Source organism: Trichinella spiralis (genome assembly GCF_000181795.1).
Source record: "Trichinella spiralis strain ISS 195 chromosome Unknown Scfld2, whole genome shotgun sequence".
In the NCBI taxonomy this organism is placed as follows: Eukaryota; Metazoa; Nematoda; class Enoplea; order Trichinellida; family Trichinellidae; genus Trichinella; species Trichinella spiralis.
The window spans coordinates 4,590,478-4,609,574 of record NW_003526941.1 but is presented as its reverse complement, the minus strand read 5'-3'; the positions used below and the strand labels follow the sequence as shown (position 1 = coordinate 4,609,574).

At 36.7% G+C, this 19,097-nt stretch overlaps 8 protein-coding genes across 8 annotated transcripts; 5 read left to right on the top strand and 3 right to left on the bottom strand.

Moving 5' to 3' along the window:
• Window positions 1-299: 299 nt before the first annotated feature.
• Window positions 300-2,736, top strand: Tsp_03523 (g patch domain-containing protein 3). Its single transcript, XM_003379826.1, has 3 exons — window positions 300-406; window positions 830-1,868; window positions 2,320-2,736. Exons 1-3 carry the CDS (start codon window positions 300-302, stop codon window positions 2,734-2,736), a joined length of 1,563 nt encoding a protein of 520 aa, XP_003379874.1.
• A 1,175-nt stretch (window positions 2,737-3,911) lies between these two features.
• On the bottom strand, window positions 3,912-4,217 carry Tsp_03522 (hypothetical protein). The gene has a single exon (XM_003379825.1). It carries the CDS (start codon window positions 4,215-4,217, stop codon window positions 3,912-3,914), a length of 306 nt encoding a protein of 101 aa, XP_003379873.1.
• A 1,301-nt stretch (window positions 4,218-5,518) lies between these two features.
• Tsp_03521 (hypothetical protein) lies at window positions 5,519-6,058 on the bottom strand. Its single transcript, XM_003379824.1, has 3 exons — window positions 5,879-6,058; window positions 5,698-5,766; window positions 5,519-5,581 (listed from the first exon to the last, which is right to left on the bottom strand). Exons 1-3 carry the CDS (start codon window positions 6,056-6,058, stop codon window positions 5,519-5,521), a joined length of 312 nt encoding a protein of 103 aa, XP_003379872.1.
• Window positions 6,059-10,175: 4,117 nt separating this feature from the next.
• Window positions 10,176-10,840, top strand: Tsp_03520 (hypothetical protein). Its single transcript, XM_003379823.1, is given in 4 exon segments — window positions 10,176-10,277; window positions 10,548-10,559; window positions 10,570-10,699; window positions 10,722-10,840. The coding sequence occupies 4 exon segments, from the start codon at window positions 10,176-10,178 to the stop codon at window positions 10,838-10,840; spliced, it is 363 nt and encodes a 120-aa protein (XP_003379871.1).
• Window positions 10,841-12,284: 1,444 nt separating this feature from the next.
• Window positions 12,285-12,718, bottom strand: Tsp_03519 (hypothetical protein). The gene is made up of 2 exons (XM_003379822.1): window positions 12,569-12,718; window positions 12,285-12,437 (listed from the first exon to the last, which is right to left on the bottom strand). The coding sequence occupies exons 1-2, from the start codon at window positions 12,716-12,718 to the stop codon at window positions 12,285-12,287; spliced, it is 303 nt and encodes a 100-aa protein (XP_003379870.1).
• A 1,262-nt stretch (window positions 12,719-13,980) lies between these two features.
• Tsp_03518 (hypothetical protein) lies at window positions 13,981-14,724 on the top strand. The gene is made up of 3 exons (XM_003379821.1): window positions 13,981-13,996; window positions 14,385-14,563; window positions 14,587-14,724. Exons 1-3 carry the CDS (start codon window positions 13,981-13,983, stop codon window positions 14,722-14,724), a joined length of 333 nt encoding a protein of 110 aa, XP_003379869.1.
• Window positions 14,725-15,059: 335 nt separating this feature from the next.
• Tsp_03517 (serine/threonine-protein kinase Pim-3) lies at window positions 15,060-17,367 on the top strand. Its single transcript, XM_003379820.1, has 5 exons — window positions 15,060-15,135; window positions 15,270-15,782; window positions 16,156-16,332; window positions 16,413-17,111; window positions 17,216-17,367. The coding sequence occupies exons 1-5, from the start codon at window positions 15,060-15,062 to the stop codon at window positions 17,365-17,367; spliced, it is 1,617 nt and encodes a 538-aa protein (XP_003379868.1).
• A 396-nt stretch (window positions 17,368-17,763) lies between these two features.
• On the top strand, window positions 17,764-18,392 carry Tsp_03516 (hypothetical protein). Its single transcript, XM_003379819.1, has 3 exons — window positions 17,764-17,856; window positions 18,046-18,087; window positions 18,126-18,392. Exons 1-3 carry the CDS (start codon window positions 17,764-17,766, stop codon window positions 18,390-18,392), a joined length of 402 nt encoding a protein of 133 aa, XP_003379867.1.
• Window positions 18,393-19,097: the final 705 nt, after the last annotated feature.

Genomic DNA, 19,097 nt, shown 5'->3' with positions numbered 1-19,097 from the left:
GAAGGCATATTTCGCATACTTTGGTATAAAGCTAGGAGATCAAGACAAGTCTTGGGCCACAATACATATAGTCTGCCACACATGTGTTGAGCAGTTGCGGAAATGGAGCAAAAAAACATTGAAATCTCTTCCCTTTGGTGTGCCTATGGTGTGGCGGGAACCACAAAACCATGTCTTAGCAATGTAAGGGGTTATAATGCGAAAAACGGAAAATATATTTCTTATCCAAATCTTCCATCTGCTACAAGGCCTGTTCCCCATGGTCCTGATGTACCCATTCCATCACCACCGGGGATAGCATGGACACAATTGTCCCAAGTGATGAAGGAAGTGGCAGAGAAACCATCACTGACAGCGACTTTGAAATGGAGCATGAAAATACACCTCAGCTCTTTGCACACACAGTGTGAGTTGAACGACTTTGTTCGAGATCTAGGTCTCTCCAAGTTGGAGTTGAAATACTAGGATTCAGACTGCAGTCAAAACATATGCTTGCTCCGGGAACAACAATACGTGCATACCCACGTACACATTGCGAAAAAACTGTATGTGATGGGAAAAATTCATTAACATTTTTGAAATCTGCATAGCAAAATTATTAAAAATCAATCGTAATTTAGTAAACCCTAGAAAAAAAGTTTCAATTTGTTGACCTGTGTAATTACAGTTATTAAAATTGAAAAATAGTAATCTATTATTTCATTATAAAATGTGTAATATAATAACTTGACAGTTGATTTTCAGTATTTTTTTGAGGTAGCTTATGATTTAGTAGTGTTGTTTTTTTATTTACGAATGATATTCATTTAAAATTTCACTATTGCTTCAGAATTATGAATAAGACTGAAAGCAGTTCTGGCTGTGAAAGCTCTGGTGACAAGTTAGTATATGCTGTTGTACGCAACATACCAAAGAATTTTCGATCGAAACATCTTCGTCAGTTTTTCTCAACATTTGTAGAAGAACAGCGATTTCATTGCTTCCACTATTTGCATTGTCCTGAAATTATTCAAGCTGAACAGTTTTTTTGCAAAGAAGATGATGCTTCTTCTAAAGCGGAGCGATCGTTTAATAATAAAAATTATGCATTGGTTCTCATGACATTGTCTGATCGTGATCTTTTCATTCGACGATATCATGGAAAGGATTGGGCTTTACATTCAGAGCTTAACGTGGATGGAAAATGTTGCATTGTAAAATGCAAAGATCCACATTCATTTCTATCATCGTCACAGCAGAACAATGGAACTAAAGGAATATCTTATGTAGTGATGCGTCAGCTGAAACCACCTGCTCTACTGCCAAATGGAAACGTCGGCACTCCGACATGTGTCATTTTGAACTTTATAAAGCAGTGCAAATTTCCACCGCACATGATCAGAAAATTGGGTATTTACGATCGAACATCTCGATCAAGTCAGCGATCTGGTGTGGAAATTCCATTTGCGTACGAAACACAGCCCGTTGAAGCTAGCGAATATTCCACTACATCCATATTGAAAGAGCTGTCCGAAGAAGAAGACGGCGACGACGATCAGTGCGAGGAATGGGAACGTCATGAAGCTTTCCATGATGATCCAGGAAAGCAAGACAGGCTCAAGGAAACATTGTACGAAGAGGAAATGGAAATTGTGTGGGAGAAAGGTGGCCCCGGCTTAGTGTTCAACACGGACGCGTTTCAACGATCTCAAGCTGAAAATGATACAGATGAAAAATGGGCTGACCAATGGGATATAGATATGAGTGCATATTATGCTGAAGGCAGTGAAGAATACGATTCAGCTGACAAAGATGCAAAAGATTCATTGGAAATTCGTCGGATGGCAATGATTCAATCTGGTCAATTAAGTGATTCTGTATTTAAACAGGTAAGTTTTTTCTTTTTCTATACTATATAAATGTTAATTTTAAAATTTTTGAAAGCTTTTTTAATTAAAATGTAAAATAAAAACTTTTGAAGTAAGTGAATTTAAAATATTTTCTCATTTCATTATTTGTAATTTTTATTTTTCACGTTGTTATTGTTTACTGTACAATTGTGATGTTGAAGAATTAAGTTTTACTGTATAAGGCATTGGAGAGTTGATGAAAAAATGATGCACTTCGAAAACTGTTGAAATTAAAAAGACGGACAGATTAAAATTAGGAGAAAGATTGATTAATAGATAATTAATTTTAATGTTTGTAATGAGACGATTTGTAATGTTAATGTTTTTTTTGGAAAATTATTTGTATTTGTTCACATATCGCATTAAGATCGAAGCAGACGTGTGTCCGTGGTAGTAGTAATTTGTGTGTAATCATATCATTTTTATCTAGCCGAGTGAAAAAGAAACCGTTGGAAGCAGTCGGAAAAAATATAGCAAAAAAAGTGCAATTGAAGAATCGTTGGATAGAATGAAAAAAAGCGAATTTGGTGCATTTGAAAAATACACTAAAGGAATTGGATTGAAGTTGCTTCTTAAGCAAGGATGGAAAGAAGGCAGCGGCTTGGGCAGAACTGGCCAAGGCAGTGCATTGCCTGTAGCTTTAGAAATGCTCGAGAGTGCGCAGACTGGAAAAGAAAAGTCTGGATTTGCATATCGTGGTGAAAAGTTGCAACGTAGAAATTTTCCAAAAAAATTCACAGAGAAGCACATCATTTCGACAATTTATGACGACGAACAGATCACAGACTATCCGGACAGTTTGAAACGCAGTTCCGAACTAACGTACATGAAAAAACGGCAGCCGTGATTTTGCAATTTTATATCTAGTTTTCGATAATTTGATGGTATGTGCTGATTTTTTTTAATTGCTATTTTTATTAATTTATTTTTTATGTAACAGTGTATTTCAATATGAATTTTGTGATTTAAATTTATTATTGAAATTTTTTTTTGTAAAAGAAAGACATTTTGGTTGTCATTTTGATTGTTATATATATATTTTGATGAAATTTTAGGTAATGTTCGTGTTTGGCGTTTTGAAATTTGTTGATTCGAACATCGTCCCCTGATTAGAAAGCTTATCATTTTCCGAATCTTTTTTTGCTTCTTGTAGAACAATGCGAAAAATTTTACTTTGGTAAGTACTTGAACAAAAATTTGCGCTTTATTTTTATTTCTTTATTTTCATGTCATTTTTTTTCTTTCATAATACAATTGAAGTTTATTTGATAATTTACCTCTTTATCTACTTTTATTGCGGTATAATTTATTTGTACATTTTATGTTTGAAATGCCTAAATTACCGATTTGATCAATATAGTCATTGAATGTTAGTTCGTTGACTGTGCAGTGAAACTAATAAATATAAGTATTTTGTTTTAAGATGATTGGTAATAATTTTGCGTGAATTTCTTCTGAATAGTTTTAAGCAATTTGAAATTCTGTTCTGCAGTAAATTGAATTTGGTCGATTTAGTTATTTCAAATGATCTTTTGTTGCCACAACAGTATTCTACTTGCGTTATATTTACTGTAGTTGAAATTTATTTTGAATTGATTTTGTGATAAAATGTAATTTAATTTCAAGTAATTTTAATTAATGTGTACTGAGTGATGTATATATATCTATATATATGATTTCTATCAACGCAGTTTGGATTACTTGTTTTTATGTACTTCTATTTCTTGAGAATGTCGACTATGTGAAATAGATATTGTTTGTTGATCACTGATAAGTGTTGTTTGATTTGAACACGGTCAATTATTTGAGAAAAAAATGATATAATTGTGCGCCGTATATATAACGGAATGATAATTCATTATATTATAACGGAATAATTTATATATAATATAAATTTATATCTTTTCTTTACATTTGCTGAATGTTGTTTTATGTGATAATAAGTAACGGGATGAATATTTTTTTAATATGCTGTTTTTTGACTCTGAATGGTAGAACTTTTCCATACGACATGGTATATTTTTATCTTTTGCTTAACAGCCATAAACAGTGAACGATCAACGTGAGAGATGATGATTTTGTCACTTTGTCGCTTTTGTTCCTATTCCAACCACTGAATTGCTTGAATAAGACAGACAGACAGACAGACAAAGATCGATGATGATATGTAGAGCAGTTACAGAAGAGCATCTCAAATGGACTTGTAGTCAAAGCAGACATTCGGTCATTGCTTAATTTGATTAGGCTGTCACAGATAAGCACCATTATTGACCAGATTTCTTCACTAGCCAGAGACGTTGGTAAAGGTGGAATTGGAATTGTTTTCATTTTTCATTTTTATCTTTCATTTTTTTTACCTTCACTGATGTCTTGATATGATGAACAAACAATATTTCCAAGGTTACACAGGGATTCTGAAAAATTAATTGTTTGAGGGCAGTTTTGTTTTTAAGATAATATTAAAATTTTCTCAGTTTCTGCTGACTTATTAGTAAAAATTACTTTTTCTCTCGATAAAATGAGAAAGTTGTGTTACGTCGTCGGTATTGTTATTTAAAATGATTATTAAATAATTTTTATTTGAAAAATTGCAAATTTCAAGTTTATATTCATCATTGCGATGTGTTGTTATTTTTATTGTTCACATTTTGCAGGTAGTATAGTGATGTTGTTGTCCATGAAACGATGTGATGAAAGTTGAAGAATTTTTAAACGTATGCAAAATAGGTTAGTTAATTTTTTCAGTTTCACCCACTGTTTTTTTTCTGGTAATTTAAAGTGGCATTGACAGTTGGTAATTTTGAGCGGGGAATGTTGTACCTGTTTAGAAAGTGTATCAGTTATTCTTTTTTTTGCTTATAATATGGAAAAGGTTTAGTTGTATATTTTCAAAATTAATTAATTCATTTTTTGGTGCTTGATGAGTATTTTGGGGGAAAAATTGAATTCTTTGATTAACTGAAAAAGTCCAATTGGCAGATTTTGAGTGGGTTAGTTTTTGCTGTTTGCAGTTTTTTTTGCTACAGTATGAAATTCTGTACTGACCGTTTTGAGTTCTGAGTTCATTGAAACTGAGTTAATTTTTGTGAGAAAATGGTATTTTTTTTTATTGATTTAATATTTTTATTTCTTATTTTGTAATTCTTTGCGTTGTGATTGTGATTGCGTTGAATAAGTGTTTTTTATATTGTCGTAATAGTGAATTTTGCTTGTTATCATGTGAAATGTTAATATTAATATTATTATTTTGAAAAGCAGACAATTTTTCTTTGAATACACAAAATATTACGTCATTGTAAAAAAAAATATTTTTATTTAATGTTGTTGCTAATATTTGCATGTGAATTTGAATTTTTCCAAAATTTAGTTTCACAACTACGACGACATCTTAGCAGTATCGTCACGGGGATAGGCAAATGTGTTGTCATCGTTTTGTTTTATTCTTTTTGTGCTTTTCATTTGTTAGTATAGTGAAATTGTGATGATTGTTGCGTAATTGGGCGGAAATTATCATTCACCACTGTTCATCGTTTTTGAAAGCGGAAAATAAAGCCGGGCTAGAAGAGAAATGCAATGGGGGGAAAAGTTGCAGGATAATTTGGTGAAAATTTGCATTTTATAAATTGCTGTTAAGCGAACATTTTCCGCAAGTGCTGTTCATACTTCCGGTAGTGATGAGGCTCATTATTGATCTATGCAAAAATGAATGGTAATTATGCAAATGAATTTCTCGTAGAATGTTATATTTGTTTAAAAAATTTATTCTTGACGAAATTTGTCCATTATTGTGGAAAATTTTCAACCAAACCACCAAAGATTCAACAGTGATAGAAAAATCTTGTACGGTTGAATTTGTTGGTATGTGATCAAAGTACAACTAGTAAATAGATAAATAAATAATAGTGTAGTTGGTTGATTTAATTTTCACTTCCTTATTTTATAATTTTATCACTTATTATTTTTTTTCCTTTTATTTTTATGCTATTTACTTTTTTTTTGTTTTGTTCCAGCCCCATTTGCTCTGCTTGGAGAGTCATGACGAGGAAGGAAATGAAACTTTTCTGACGTCGGCCGACTGGGAGAATTTTGCCAACGCATATCGTCTCGTCCATTCGCTTGCTGCCTCTTTGCAGGTAAAGCGCATTTATCGGGTCATTTTCAATATTCATATCTTTATTAAAGCATGTTTTATTATAAATTATTAATCATAATATTATTGTTAGATTGTGAACTAACTAGCGGGAAGTGTTTTTATTTTTTCAGCGTCGAAATTTGTATCCAGACAAACGTTCGACACCACCGCCGTCTGTCGGCACCAGACATTACACACATTGAATTGTTGCGCAGTGATTTGGTAGTGCGGCGGCGTTGACGTTTCTTAAAAGGCGCGCAACGGTATGTCACTTCTGTTACTTTCTGTTCTTGCCAAGGCACAGCACTGTGCATCTTGTTCATAGGCTGATGTTGTTCTTCAGGCCTTTCATGTAAAAATATCCAAGACCCTCTTTCTCCCTCTGTTGATCAAGCTTATCACGGTCGTGTTTCACCTTTACCTGGCAAATTGTTCTTCACCTGACCACTGACCACACCCAGGCACAGTCGAGTCTCAATGTCCGAGTCCAGAATAGCCGATCCGACTCAGCTTCAGTCGGGTAAGAAGCATTTTTTGTTTTAGTTTTGTTGATTATTTTTAAAAAAATATTCTCTAAAATGAGTAGGGGCAGAGAGGAGGTACGCCGTAAACGATCATTATAACAATTTCTCTTTGAACTCTCTCATAACTCTCGTTCTACGTACGTTATTCAGTGTACATATTTTCTCGTTGAGGCGGGAAATTTTTCTTTTTTTTTCTGTTTTCAAATTTGCCGCCCGGTTTTTGAATTGACGTGTCGAGGGGTATAGGAGGCTGGTGATTTTGTGCAGTCATTCATTTATTAACCGCTCGCTTTGGCAACATCTCGCGGAGATAGTTGAAATGAAGCAACAAATTCTGCTTTTCTGTTTCAATTTATTATTATTATTATTGTCATTATTTTTGCGTTCTCTTACTGTAAATGTATTTTCCCCGTTGTTTCGCTCTTATGAATGATGCTGTGTAAGGTTGTGCTGGTCTGGTATGCAGTAAAAAAATTTGGGGAAAAGTATTATTTTTTTTCTGCTTTTCAAGTGTGCTATTCATCTCTTTTCCCTTGTAATCCAACTCTTCGGCTTACGTTACGGCATCAGTTTGGATTTTTTGAGATACGTTTTTTTTATAAAAAAAAAATTGTTTTCCTCCCCCATCAAACTGTGACACAGACGCACATACTTGTGTGCAGAACTTTCATTGGAACGTAATTCAGTCTGCTTACCTGGACGCCAGATGCTTGCCTGCAAGCGATCGCGACCTTGTTTTCTTGTCTGATGATGGTTGGGAAGGGAAAAAATTTAATGTAAAAAAAGTGAGAGAAACTAAAATGAAACGTCGCACTTGAAACAGTCTGGTACAGGGAGTGTTTTTTCCTTGAAAAATTGTCACGCTTTATTACTGTTATTATTTCCTGCTTACTGTTCAAGCTGATGGGCAGATTTTTTGTTCTTTGTTATTTTTTTGGATCCCAAAACTGAACTGAATGGAAATTATCTGCCGATTCTTTTTTGGTCTACTTGCATTACTGTCGGTTGTGAACTTGACAAAAACAAAGTAGAAAAGTAGACATGCGGTATGGGGGAAAGGTGGGGAGGGGGATATTATTACTTCAAAGTTTGTGGATAATTTTGTTTTCTATTTGCAAAGTATATTGTCAAAAAAAAGAAAAAAAATTACTATCGTCTGTCTGATCGATTTTGCTTTTTGTTCTGGGAATCGATGCACCATGGCACGAGCGCCAAGTTCATATCCGTTCAAAAATATTGAACAACAACTAACTATAACTGATGAATGCAGTCGGCAAACGTGGGAAGATTTCAGCTGTTTGTTTTTCTTTTATAACTATATGCATATATTATGTGTATTATAGGTTGGTTGTTTTTCTCGCGTTATTTATTTATTATTTTTTTCCATTTATTGTTGTTCAATTATTGTGCGAATCTAATGACGCGCGTCTCTGTTCGCTAGGTTCGATTTGTGTGCTTCAAGTGGCGTCGCGCGTTCTTATCGATCGTTTCCGCTTGCTTCAGGGTCGATTTGGCGTTGAGCCAATTTTTTTTCTGCTTCTTCTTCTTCTTCTTCTGCTTCTGCTTCTTCCTTTCACTCTACTTCCTAGTCGTTTCTAATTTGCAGAAGCTTCTTTGAACGACGGCCAGACATCAATTAACCGAATTTTATTCTCGCCGAGAAAATGGGTTTCATTTTTTAAAAAAAAACGAGAGGAGAGGGAGGGGTAGGGAAAAGAGAAGTGTTGGAATGCTCATAGACTACTACAGAACGAGTATATAGTTCTGTGATATAGATGGATGTGGATGGAATAAATTATCGGATATTATGTGGGAAGGAGAAAAAACGAGCAAGTTGAATGAGTTGTGTAATTAAATCAAACAACAAGTGGGAGAGGGAGAAAGAGAAAGAGAAAGAAAAGAGAAAATTTTTGACAATCTCTGCCTTTGGGACAAGGTGAAAACTTTCGGTGACAGGAAAAGCGTTCCACCGTGGAAAATGGTCGGTGTCGACTATGCCGGTGACACTGATTTAATTTCACCAATTAAGGGGAGGGGGAAAATTCCATTGCGAGATTGGACAAAATTGGAACGTGGCCGTCGTCGGATAGGCAACGTCACGCTGGCGGTGACCGGCACCGCCAAGCATCATTTTCTCTGTCTGTTCGGTTGCTTTTTGTTCGTTCGTCATCATTGGTTGGTTGATGATGATGTATTTTTAAAAAAAAGCATTTTTCAGATGTATTCTCTCCTCTCTCTCTGTCTGTCTCTTTTTTTTCTTTTATTAAAAATAATATGTGTATGTGTTCGTTTATTTATTTCTTTTCCATTTTTGCCTTTCACTGGCATTGGTTTTGAAATTCAATTATCTAATTAAGCCAGACGAAGAAAATCATTGCTATTTATTTATTCTCTGAATGCAGGCAGACTCTTTCACACCCATGTATATATATATATATATATGACTTTAAAAATCAATTTGTTGTTGTTTTTCAATCGAATTCAAGCATTTTGTGACGGCATGTATAATGGTGAAAAGATGCGCTTGACACAGTAATAATAATTGTAACAGAACATTCGTGAAATTCCATCATCGACCGACCGACCGACTGACTGACTGACTGACTGACGACGCACGTGCTGCATGTGTTTTCCCCTTTCTGTTCAACATTAGCAGGTTACGGGAACGGAACGAAACGTGTAGGGTAGGGCGCTTTCTTCAGCTGCTGATCGTTCTTCTTCATTAGAGGAGGAGGAGGAGGGATTCATTTATTTTCCAAGCTAATATATATGCTTTGGTTTTCCTGATTACAACATTCATCATCTATTATTTATTGATGAAGTGAAGTTTACAATAAAATAGTTATGGTTCGAGTGTTAATCTGCCGATTATTAATTTCCTTTTTGCTTTTCACTTAGCCGGTTGAATTTCAATACCAAACGTGTGTGCTCAATGCACGTGCTTGGTCATCGTTGTTGTTTTTTAATGCTTCGGTGATTGGTACGGCGATGATGAAATAGAATGAATGGAATGTAGTTTTTTTTCTATTTTTATTGTTCTTTTTTTCTATTTTCAAATTGTTTTCAAAGTTCAATTCAAAAGGTGAAGAAGCAAAAAGCAAGGCGCAAAGAAGATATTTGTTGCAAATGATGGAAAAGGGAACTTGTGAAGTGAAGTGAAGTGAATTTCAAAGCGGTGGATTTTATCCATTTAATATTAGCAACAATTGATTGCAAAGTGATTGAAATTGCATTCGATGAGCACAAGTACAGGTATTTATGATATTCGAATTAAGATGAATAAGAAAACGGATGCTGTGCTGCATGCATCGTTTGTGAATAGGAATATGTCAAATTATCTATCTATCTATCTGCTCTGGTGTTTTTTGTATAAATCGCAACACTTTGAATGATGATGATTCATCATCATTATTGTGCAAATTGGTGGTATTCCAACTTTCCAAAATTATGAGACTTTACATTTTCTGTTGTTGTTGTTGTTGTTGTCTTGTTGTCGTCATCATCTGTTGTGATTATCCCCCAAGCTTATGAGTGACGTTTTCAAGATCATTGATGGAAAATCTGTTACGTCGTCGTCGTTATACCTTGCTTGGGCAGACAAAGTCAATTTAGCAAAATTAGTAAATATGTATGCTTTGTCTAGCAGAGAGGGGAAAATCTCTTGTGACGTGTGACAGCTGCACCGGCGTTACATTCCACGCTTGTACTGCTACTACTAGTAGTGTAGTAGTAGTTATCTCTCTTCTATTCTTTTCCGGTTGCTTTGGCCAACAACCTCTTTCAGCTGAAATATTTGGAATTCAGCATTGTAAAACTTTGTGCAACTAGCTAACTGCATGAATTTTTTATTTTTATTTATTTTTTGTGCATGCTTCTTCTCATACAATAGTTGATTACTGCTTTAATCTTTTTTTCAAAGTGTGATTTTTATCTTCATTTAAAAAACATTTTTGACTTCTTTTCCAATGCGAGAAAAAACTTAAAATATTTGAATAATTTAAGTTACATTTGTGGGTAATTTAAGTTACAAAGTTACATTTTTTTTGTTAATCTGTATGCTTTTTACAAAATTGATGTACAACGAGCAGCTGTAATGTTGGAATGTATGATGATCGTCGGCGGTGGCGGTGCTTGTCACACAGTGGCGAGTGGTGGTATATGGGTTTGTTTTATAAGAGTGGATAGAATTGCAAATTTTGAAATTGAGTTGTTTGAACGGAAAAATGCATACGGTTGACGACGATGATGACACTGCCAAGCCAAGCAGGCATCATCATCATCATCAATGTGTTTGAAAATCTGTGTGTTGATGCACATGCATGCTAACGACGAATGCGCACAAACTTTTTTGCTCTGCTTCATTAATTTGCTTCTGATGTTCACTTTTTCATCTATTGTGCAAAATTTATTACAAATTTTCCAAACTGCTGCGTAAGCTATTTGACTTTCTATTTTAATAATATCATTTTAAAAAAATGCGACGAATAATGTTGTTTTTTTTTTCACTGACAACAACTGCGAAGTGAACAAGCAAGCAACAGCAGTGTTGTGTCTGTCTGTGTGTGTGTGTGGTGTGTCTGCTTCTTCTTCTTCTTCTTCTTCTTCTTCATCTTAAAATGCAACAGTGTTGTTGTTGTTGTTTTTTTGATGGAATATGTCGTAGCTTGCAGCTGGTGACACGTCTTAAGCAACAACTGCAATTGCAGTTGCAATTTATTTTTTTTTCATTAAGCCTTGTTGTTGTTACAGCACTAGCCGAGCGGATCTGATATTTGTTTTATTTATTGGTCAATTTTGTTGTCATCTTTTATCCCCAAATCAATCCATTTTTGTCCCTATCTGTATGTATGTATGTAGCAGCATATGGGATGCATCAGCAGTAGTAGCAGTAGTAGGTAAGAGGTGTTGCTGCTGTTGTTCGTCTAGCATCTTTGTTATTCATTGGTCGATGCTTTCTTTTGAGCATTGCTGCACATCTCAGTCGACAAGCAATTTTGCTCGACGTTGGTCATTGATTCGCCGTTGTCTGGGTTTTCCGTTGTGAAATGTCGCTTTCACAAAGTTTGAACGCTTTTGCCATTTTTCGAAAAGCTGAATATAATAGCAAGCAAGCGGCAGGCAAGCAAAAAGCGCTTGTTATTCTTCTTCTTCTTATTATTATTAGCAGCAGCAGCAGCAGTAGTAGTAGTAGTAGTATTGATGAAAAAGAAAACCAAACTCTTTTCTTTATTGTCGTCGTCGTCCATTTGGCTTCTAGCCAAGCTAGAAATAGAATGCAAACAAGGGGAAATTTTTTTCATTTTTTCGAAGCTTATTTGTGTTTATTTTTTGATTGAAAAACAAGAAAAAAATGAATGAATGAAACAGCAGAGAAAAAACACGTGCGTGCGTGCGCACTCGCTTTTCATTCATTCATGAGTGGATGGATGGATATTTTACTTATTTATTTATAGTTGTTGTTTTTTGTACTTTAAAATTGTCGAAAGTATGTTTCATTGTTCACTTTTTTTTAATTTGGCAGTTTGACAAATTTTCAATCGGTTATTTTGATTTGTAATGTCATAGGAGAGGCTATTTTTTGATGCAGATCATTTATCAAATCAAAGCGCGCATTTCATCACACATACACCACCCCCCTGTTGGATAACGATGACAAATTGCAACGGATGTCTTTTTTCTTTGTTTTTTTTGCTTTTATGTTTAAATGATTTTTTATTCAAATATCCCCCATCATCATGCTCAAAGCAGTTTTTGATGATCAATAATAATCATATGATCGATATTGCCGTCTGCTTTGTCTGGGGTTGTTGTTGTTTTTTCTTTTCTCGCGTATAAGCGGATGGAGAAGTAGAGTTCGTTCTTGTGTTCTTTTCTACGTGTATTCTTTTTTTGCTTAATTTTTTTTAATTTTTTAAATTATTCTATTCACTACTTTACATTGCTTGGTACATACATGTCTAGTTGAAGCTTGTGTGTGTGTGTGTGCGTGTATTGGTGGAATAATTATTGTTATTTTTGCTCACATTGCTTGGAAAAGCTGTGTATTGTGTGTCGCTGTGTCTGATCACCAAAACGACCGGCTTTGTTCTAATGAAGCTGCTTTTCATAGTCGACGCGTCTACTGCTGCTGCTTGGCTTTGTCTTTTATGCTGACAATTGCCAAGCAGCCGCATAAGTACACACGACACGCGTGCGTGCATGCCTGCTTGCTTTGCTTGGTTGCATGCGTGCAAGCATATGCATATGCATATGTGCATGGACGAGTGCATGCTTGTGCTGTTTTGTCCCGCGTTTATATACGCTCGAGAAATTTAACCGGATGTGTCACTTGGTGGTGATCCTAGTTGTGGTGGTGGTGGTGGTAGTGGTCAATTGGTTAACTTGTTGAATGAAAAAACAAAACATCTTTCATTTTTCATAGTTTGCATTCAGAAAATAACTTTGTTAAAAAACAAAAAAAATGGAAAAGAATCCGAAATAATAATAATAATATATGCTGTTTTAAAGTATTTTTCAGTTTATTGAATTGTGAATGATTAAACAAAAATTATTTGAATTATATTTTTTAATTATTTTTCTTCTTCATGTTTAAGATTGATTATTATCAATTGACAGATGATAATTTATATGACAATAAAAATATGATTATGACCACGGGTGAAAGACAATAATAATAATAATAACAACAGAATATGTGTAAATAATATATGCTGTAGTGTTTTGAGGCCGGGTTGAGGGGGGTTGGGAGAGAGCATGAGCGTGAAGACAGAGAAAAAGTGATCAGCAGCAGAGTAGTAGTTGATTTGAAGTTGAATGAGAAGAATGTGCTTCCAGTAGTGAAAGACGGACCAATGACAGATGTGTAAAGTGTACTATTATTATTATTATTATTATTATTATTCTCATTACTATTTGCTCTTTGCGACAAGTTTGGATTGTTTAAAATTTATACTTTCAAATCAGCTGTTGTGTGTGTGTGTGTGTGTATTGAATAAAATGTTAAACAATGGGAGGAGATATTTGTGGATTTATTGGAAAAAGAACGATCAACTTTTTGCATAAAATTATCAATCAGCTCAGCAGTGCTTTTTGATTGGTTGTTTGGTTAGTTGTTTTTTTTTCTTGGTTGGCGGGAAATTTTGAATATTTCTTCAATGGAGGCGTTATTAGAGGCCAAGTGGAGAAGAATGGCAACAGACTTGTCAAGTGTGTGTGTGTGTGTGTGTGCGCGCGTGTGTGTGTGACCCGACCCGCGGCAGGCGGCGCCGTGACCAGCCAATTCAAATTAGCGCCGCCGTCTGGCCGAGTGCCAATCTGGCTGTCCTAGCCATTGGAGCGTTGGTTTGGCGGGAAGGTCGTCCGATCATCGATTTATACATATATTTATACATACATACGTACGTACATGCATATATATGTATAGATATATGTATATATGCGTGTGCGCGCGCGTGAGTGTGTCTGTCTGTGTATTATTTGCGCTTTTGATAGAAAATAACGCGACGAGTCGCGTGGCCTAGTTTTTCATTTTCCAATAAATGCGCGTTTCGCCTCCTCCAATTTAGACCGCTTCACTACTATTACTCACTGCGCGCGTGCGCGTTTTTTTTTTGTTTAATTTGTATTCATATTTGTATTTATTTTTGAAATTATTGTTTTATTTTGTTTGTTTCTTTTTGTTTGTTCACAGGAATAGTTTTCTTCTTTCCGTTTGATTTTGATTTTTGTGTGTCAGTGCAGAAATCGTTTTTTTTTTCGCACCCGGCTCGAGCCGTCGTATCTGGTTCCATCGTGTTGTGTCACAGTGCCCCTTTCCAATTCATTCATTTGTTCATTCAGTCGGCGTTCGTGCGCTCTCGACATCATCTGGCGCGTTTGATCGGCCTTTTGGCTCGTTGCCAACTGCGGGGGCGGTTGAGTCGCGCGCTCGCTCGTTGGCGCCGTCAGCGCCACCGTCGAGTCGGAGCGAGTCGTTTACGCTGAGCGTGACGAATTGCGACCGACAGGCGGCGGTAACGGTAATTGCCACGCACTCAGCCAGCCAGTCAGCCATTCAATGACTACTAATTTTACTATCACTACTACTACTACTACTACTACTACTACTACTACTATTGCTGCCGCCGCCGCTGTTGCTGCTTCTATCACTACTACTACTACTACTACTAACTACTACTAATAGTACTGGCTAGCTTTATGTGTTTATCGCCGCCGCCGACGCTGCCGCCTCCGCCGCCTAGTGTATGCGTGCGTACTACGTAAGTAAGTGCGTAATGTACGTACGTATGCGCGTGTGATCTGTGTGTCCAGTGGTGGAAATTATTGTCGCGTTTTTTTTACTTAATTTTATTTTATTTGAAATTAAACTTTATTTTCTGCAGCCGGCCTGTTTTAAGCTGGCTAACAATCACTCTCCCACGCATTGTCTGGCAGAGAAGCAGGCGGCAGCTTCTTGACCGGTTTTACCGAGCCAAGCTGGCTGCCATTTGATAGCTTCCGTTTCGTTGACCGACGATGGGCTTCGGTGAGGACGACCAAAGCACCCTCCAACCTAACTCGTTCTCTGCCCTTACTCGATTTTGTTGTCCTAGTATGTATTTGGATAAATTGATTAATTTATTAATTTATTTATGAGAAAAAGAGATAGATAGATAGATACAAATTAAATTATTATGAGATTATATATTTATTATGTTTTGTAAATTTTCTTCTTGTCAATTCTAGTCTCAGATGCTGTTCGAAAAGTTTATAAAATCGGTGGTGAACTTGGACGTGGTGGATTTGGAACCGTCTATTCAGGCTTTCGAATGCACGACGGTTTGCCAGTGGCCATTAAATACGTGAACCGCAAATGCATAGTGTCGTGGGGCATGTTGAACGGGCGTAAAGTTCCACTGGAGGTGTGCCTGCTTCATCGTATTCGTCACGTCGACGGCGTCATCCGCCTGCTCGACTGGTACGAACGTACCGATGGGTTTCTAATAATAATGGAAAGGCCCACACCTTCGGCCGATCTGTTCGATTTCATCACTGACAAAGGCCACTTGGACGAGAACTTGGCTCGTCACTTTTTCCGCCAAGTTGTTCAGACGGTGATCGACTGCGCCCATTCGGGCATCATTCATCGGGACATCAAGGATGAAAATTTGCTGGTCGATTTACGTACGGGCTTTTTGAGGTTGATCGATTTCGGCTCCGGTGCTTTTATCAAAGATTCCGTTTTTACAGATTTTGAAGGTAAGAAAGGGCACAAATTATAATAGAATTGAGAATATGCATATTTAATACATATTTCAACCAGCTCTGATACAAATGGACACAACTATCACACAACTTCACACTCGATATACATACATATATATATATATATATTTTCCTTGATTTGCACACATTGATTTATTTGCTTTTGCATTGTTGATATGCACGCGAAGCCGTTCATTTTTCTGTTGTTTCTTTCTCTCTGCATGCGCACGGTTTCTGTCTGTGCTTCAAAAATTTGTCATCTTTTCTGTCGGAATATATTTTTGTTAAATATTTAGTTTTATACAATTTCGTTGGGTTAATTTGTACAAATTATTGATGAATGTAGCTTTTGTTTTTCGAATTATAGGTACGCGTGTTTACAGCCCTCCTGAATGGATAATTCACAATCGATATCACGGCACCCCTGCGACAGTTTGGTCGTTGGGTATTTTATTATTTGATATGGTTTGTGGCGACATACCTTACCACTCTGACGAGGATATTGTGAGGGGAAAGTTGACGTGGCGGCATTCAGTATCGAAAAGTACGTCTGTCGGAATTGAAATATCATTTCCAATATGTCGGTTTTTTTGGGGATATTATTTTTTTATGTTTGCCATTTAGGTTGCCGCGATTTGATTCAGAAATGCCTTTCGTTTGATTCAGAAAAGCGGCCTACGCTAGAAGCGATTTTGAAGCACGCCTGGCTGAAAGAGGCCGAATCAACGTCGGCAGCGTACGCGGCGCATTGGTTTCGTCGTGTGAAGCCGGTATCCGTGTCTGTGCCGAAGGATTTGGCTTGTTCGGCCGGCTCGCGGACCCAACAATCATGCTCATGTGATGAAACGGATCCACTACCGGCGGCGGTCATGGCTTCATCTTGTTCTCTCAGCGGAGATTCGTCCAAAACGGCGCTTCACACGCGCCATCCGGCTGCCGTGGATGCCGTCTCATCACGAAACCGTAGTTGCTCATCAGGAACCGGGCCTTCAATAAGTCAGTCGTGTTCTGGCTCATTGTCGTCGAACAGTTCCTCCTCTTCCAGATCCCCCACAACGACGGCGACGATGCCGACCACTAGAGCGTTGTTGCTGTCGCTCCCTTTGCCCCCGCCCCCTCTCCTGCCTTCAAAGCCGACGCTGAAATTGAATGGCGGCTTTGTGACCACGAACAACAACAGCAGCAGCAATAGCAGCGATAACACCAATACCAATACCAACATTCACAGCAACAACGACAATAATCCGTCCAGTCCGTGTAGCACTAGTGCATACGGTTCGTCATCGTGCGAAAGTTACGGTGATCGATCCGAAAGTCTCTGCGGTAGCTTGTGATCATTTTTAGCTGCTTGCTCATCAGTTTCACAACTAAAACACACACTTGTATATTTGGTTGCTTTTTTTATATCTATTTTCCCACTGTTGCAGTTGCAGCTGTGTTAATCTCTTTTACTACTACTACTACTACTATTACTGCTACTACTATAATTTACTGCAAAAATGATGACCAAATGATAATTATTGTTTTTGTTCGTCGTCATCTTTTAAACGCACCATTAGCACGCTGTTGTGAAACATGAAAATTTTTTCATCATTTACCAAAAGCAACCAAGACGAAGAAGAAGAAGAGGAAGGATCATTCTCGTCCTTTTTTTTGAATAATAATATGGAAAACAATGATCATAAGTTGCCGCTGCTATCTATATTTATTTAGGTGTAATATATGAATTATTGTAAGATTGTTTTTCTTGTCATGATATACTTATAATGAATGCATATATATAAAAGATGTGTGAATTTATCCTATTGGAATGATGCATTTTTTTTGTTTTTTTTACAATACATTGGGCTGTTGACACTAGCGGAGAAGGTCGACGACGAATGCTTTGATGTTACTCTTGTATTTGTTTCCATTCTACACTGACCGACAAGTGAGAGAAGCATTTTGGTGCACAGTTGTGTGCATAATTTTTATTATGCCCTTTCAACATTTGGACTGTGTTCTTCTTCTTCTTCAATGTCATAATAATTGTTCATTGTTGATCCACTCGTCAATCATTTTGTGCTTAGTTATTATTTTAGTTGACAAAATGGAAACGCTGTTTTTTAGCCTTTTTTTGTTCTTTAGGTATTGCTTTTTTTGTTATTTTTTTTCTGTTGTGTTGTTGTTGCCTGAAACTGCCGAAGCAAATTGTATTTTGTAAAATGAAAAAATACATATTTCTTTCTTTCTTTATTAATTTATTTATGCATTTTAGTTTTTAAAAATTGCAATGCTCACAGCAGCAGAAGAGAAAATGGTATAAACAAACAAGCAAAACCTTTTTTTTTTGCAAAGCATCCTCCTCATCCATCAAACAAACGGTCGTGGTGGAATGAATGCTTCTGTGTGTGCGTGAGGAAGTTGGTTGAAAAAATTGTCACATACCACCACCGTATTGTCGTATACTGTATTGTATTATTTATTGTTTGTCGTTCGATCGTTCGTTCAACTGTACGTCAGTTTGGCACGTCCGGCATGCGCGATCTGACACAGCAGCTCGCTACACGGCCTTGTTTGAAAATGTGCGTTCCGATCATATCTCACCGACATCATTGTCTGTAGTAATAGGTAATCAGTAGTAGTAGTAGTAGTAGTAGTCATACGTGTGTATGTAAGGTATGTATGTATGTATGTATGTATGTGTGCATGTCTCTGTTTGACATTTGCTGCAGTAATGTTTTGTTTTATCATGTTAATTTGCACTATCGCAGCCCGGCCTGTTGTCGGATGACGCATGTTTCAAGTTTGCATGATCATTATTTGGCAAATTAATTGTCGTTGTGTGGGTGGGATAGATTCCGTTGGGATTGATTGACGACAACGACGGATGTTGTGTTGGCGGAAGCAGATTTTTTTTGTTTTACAGTTGTCGCCAATGTGTGCGCTTAGTTGTGCAAATAAAATAAGCACACACATACACACACACACGGTGGACCAACCGGCCTAGCCGGGCTTGCTTGCTCTTTGTGCGTCATTGGAATGTGGTCGTCCACGCTTGGTGACGACAACAATCGACGAGTGAAGGCAGTAGGCGCACATCAAATACCAATAATGATAATAATAATAATAATAATACCGGACGTGCTTTTCATCGTCTCATCATGACGTCATCGGCATTGTGGAACATCAACGACCAGGCTGGGTCATTTTTCTTCATCTTTTAAACGATGGTCGAAAATAATCGTAATGAATCAACCAGTGCGCGGGCGTGACTCTGACCGGAAGTGGAGTTTTGTTTTTTTCTTTTTCACCACCACCGGCTAGTTT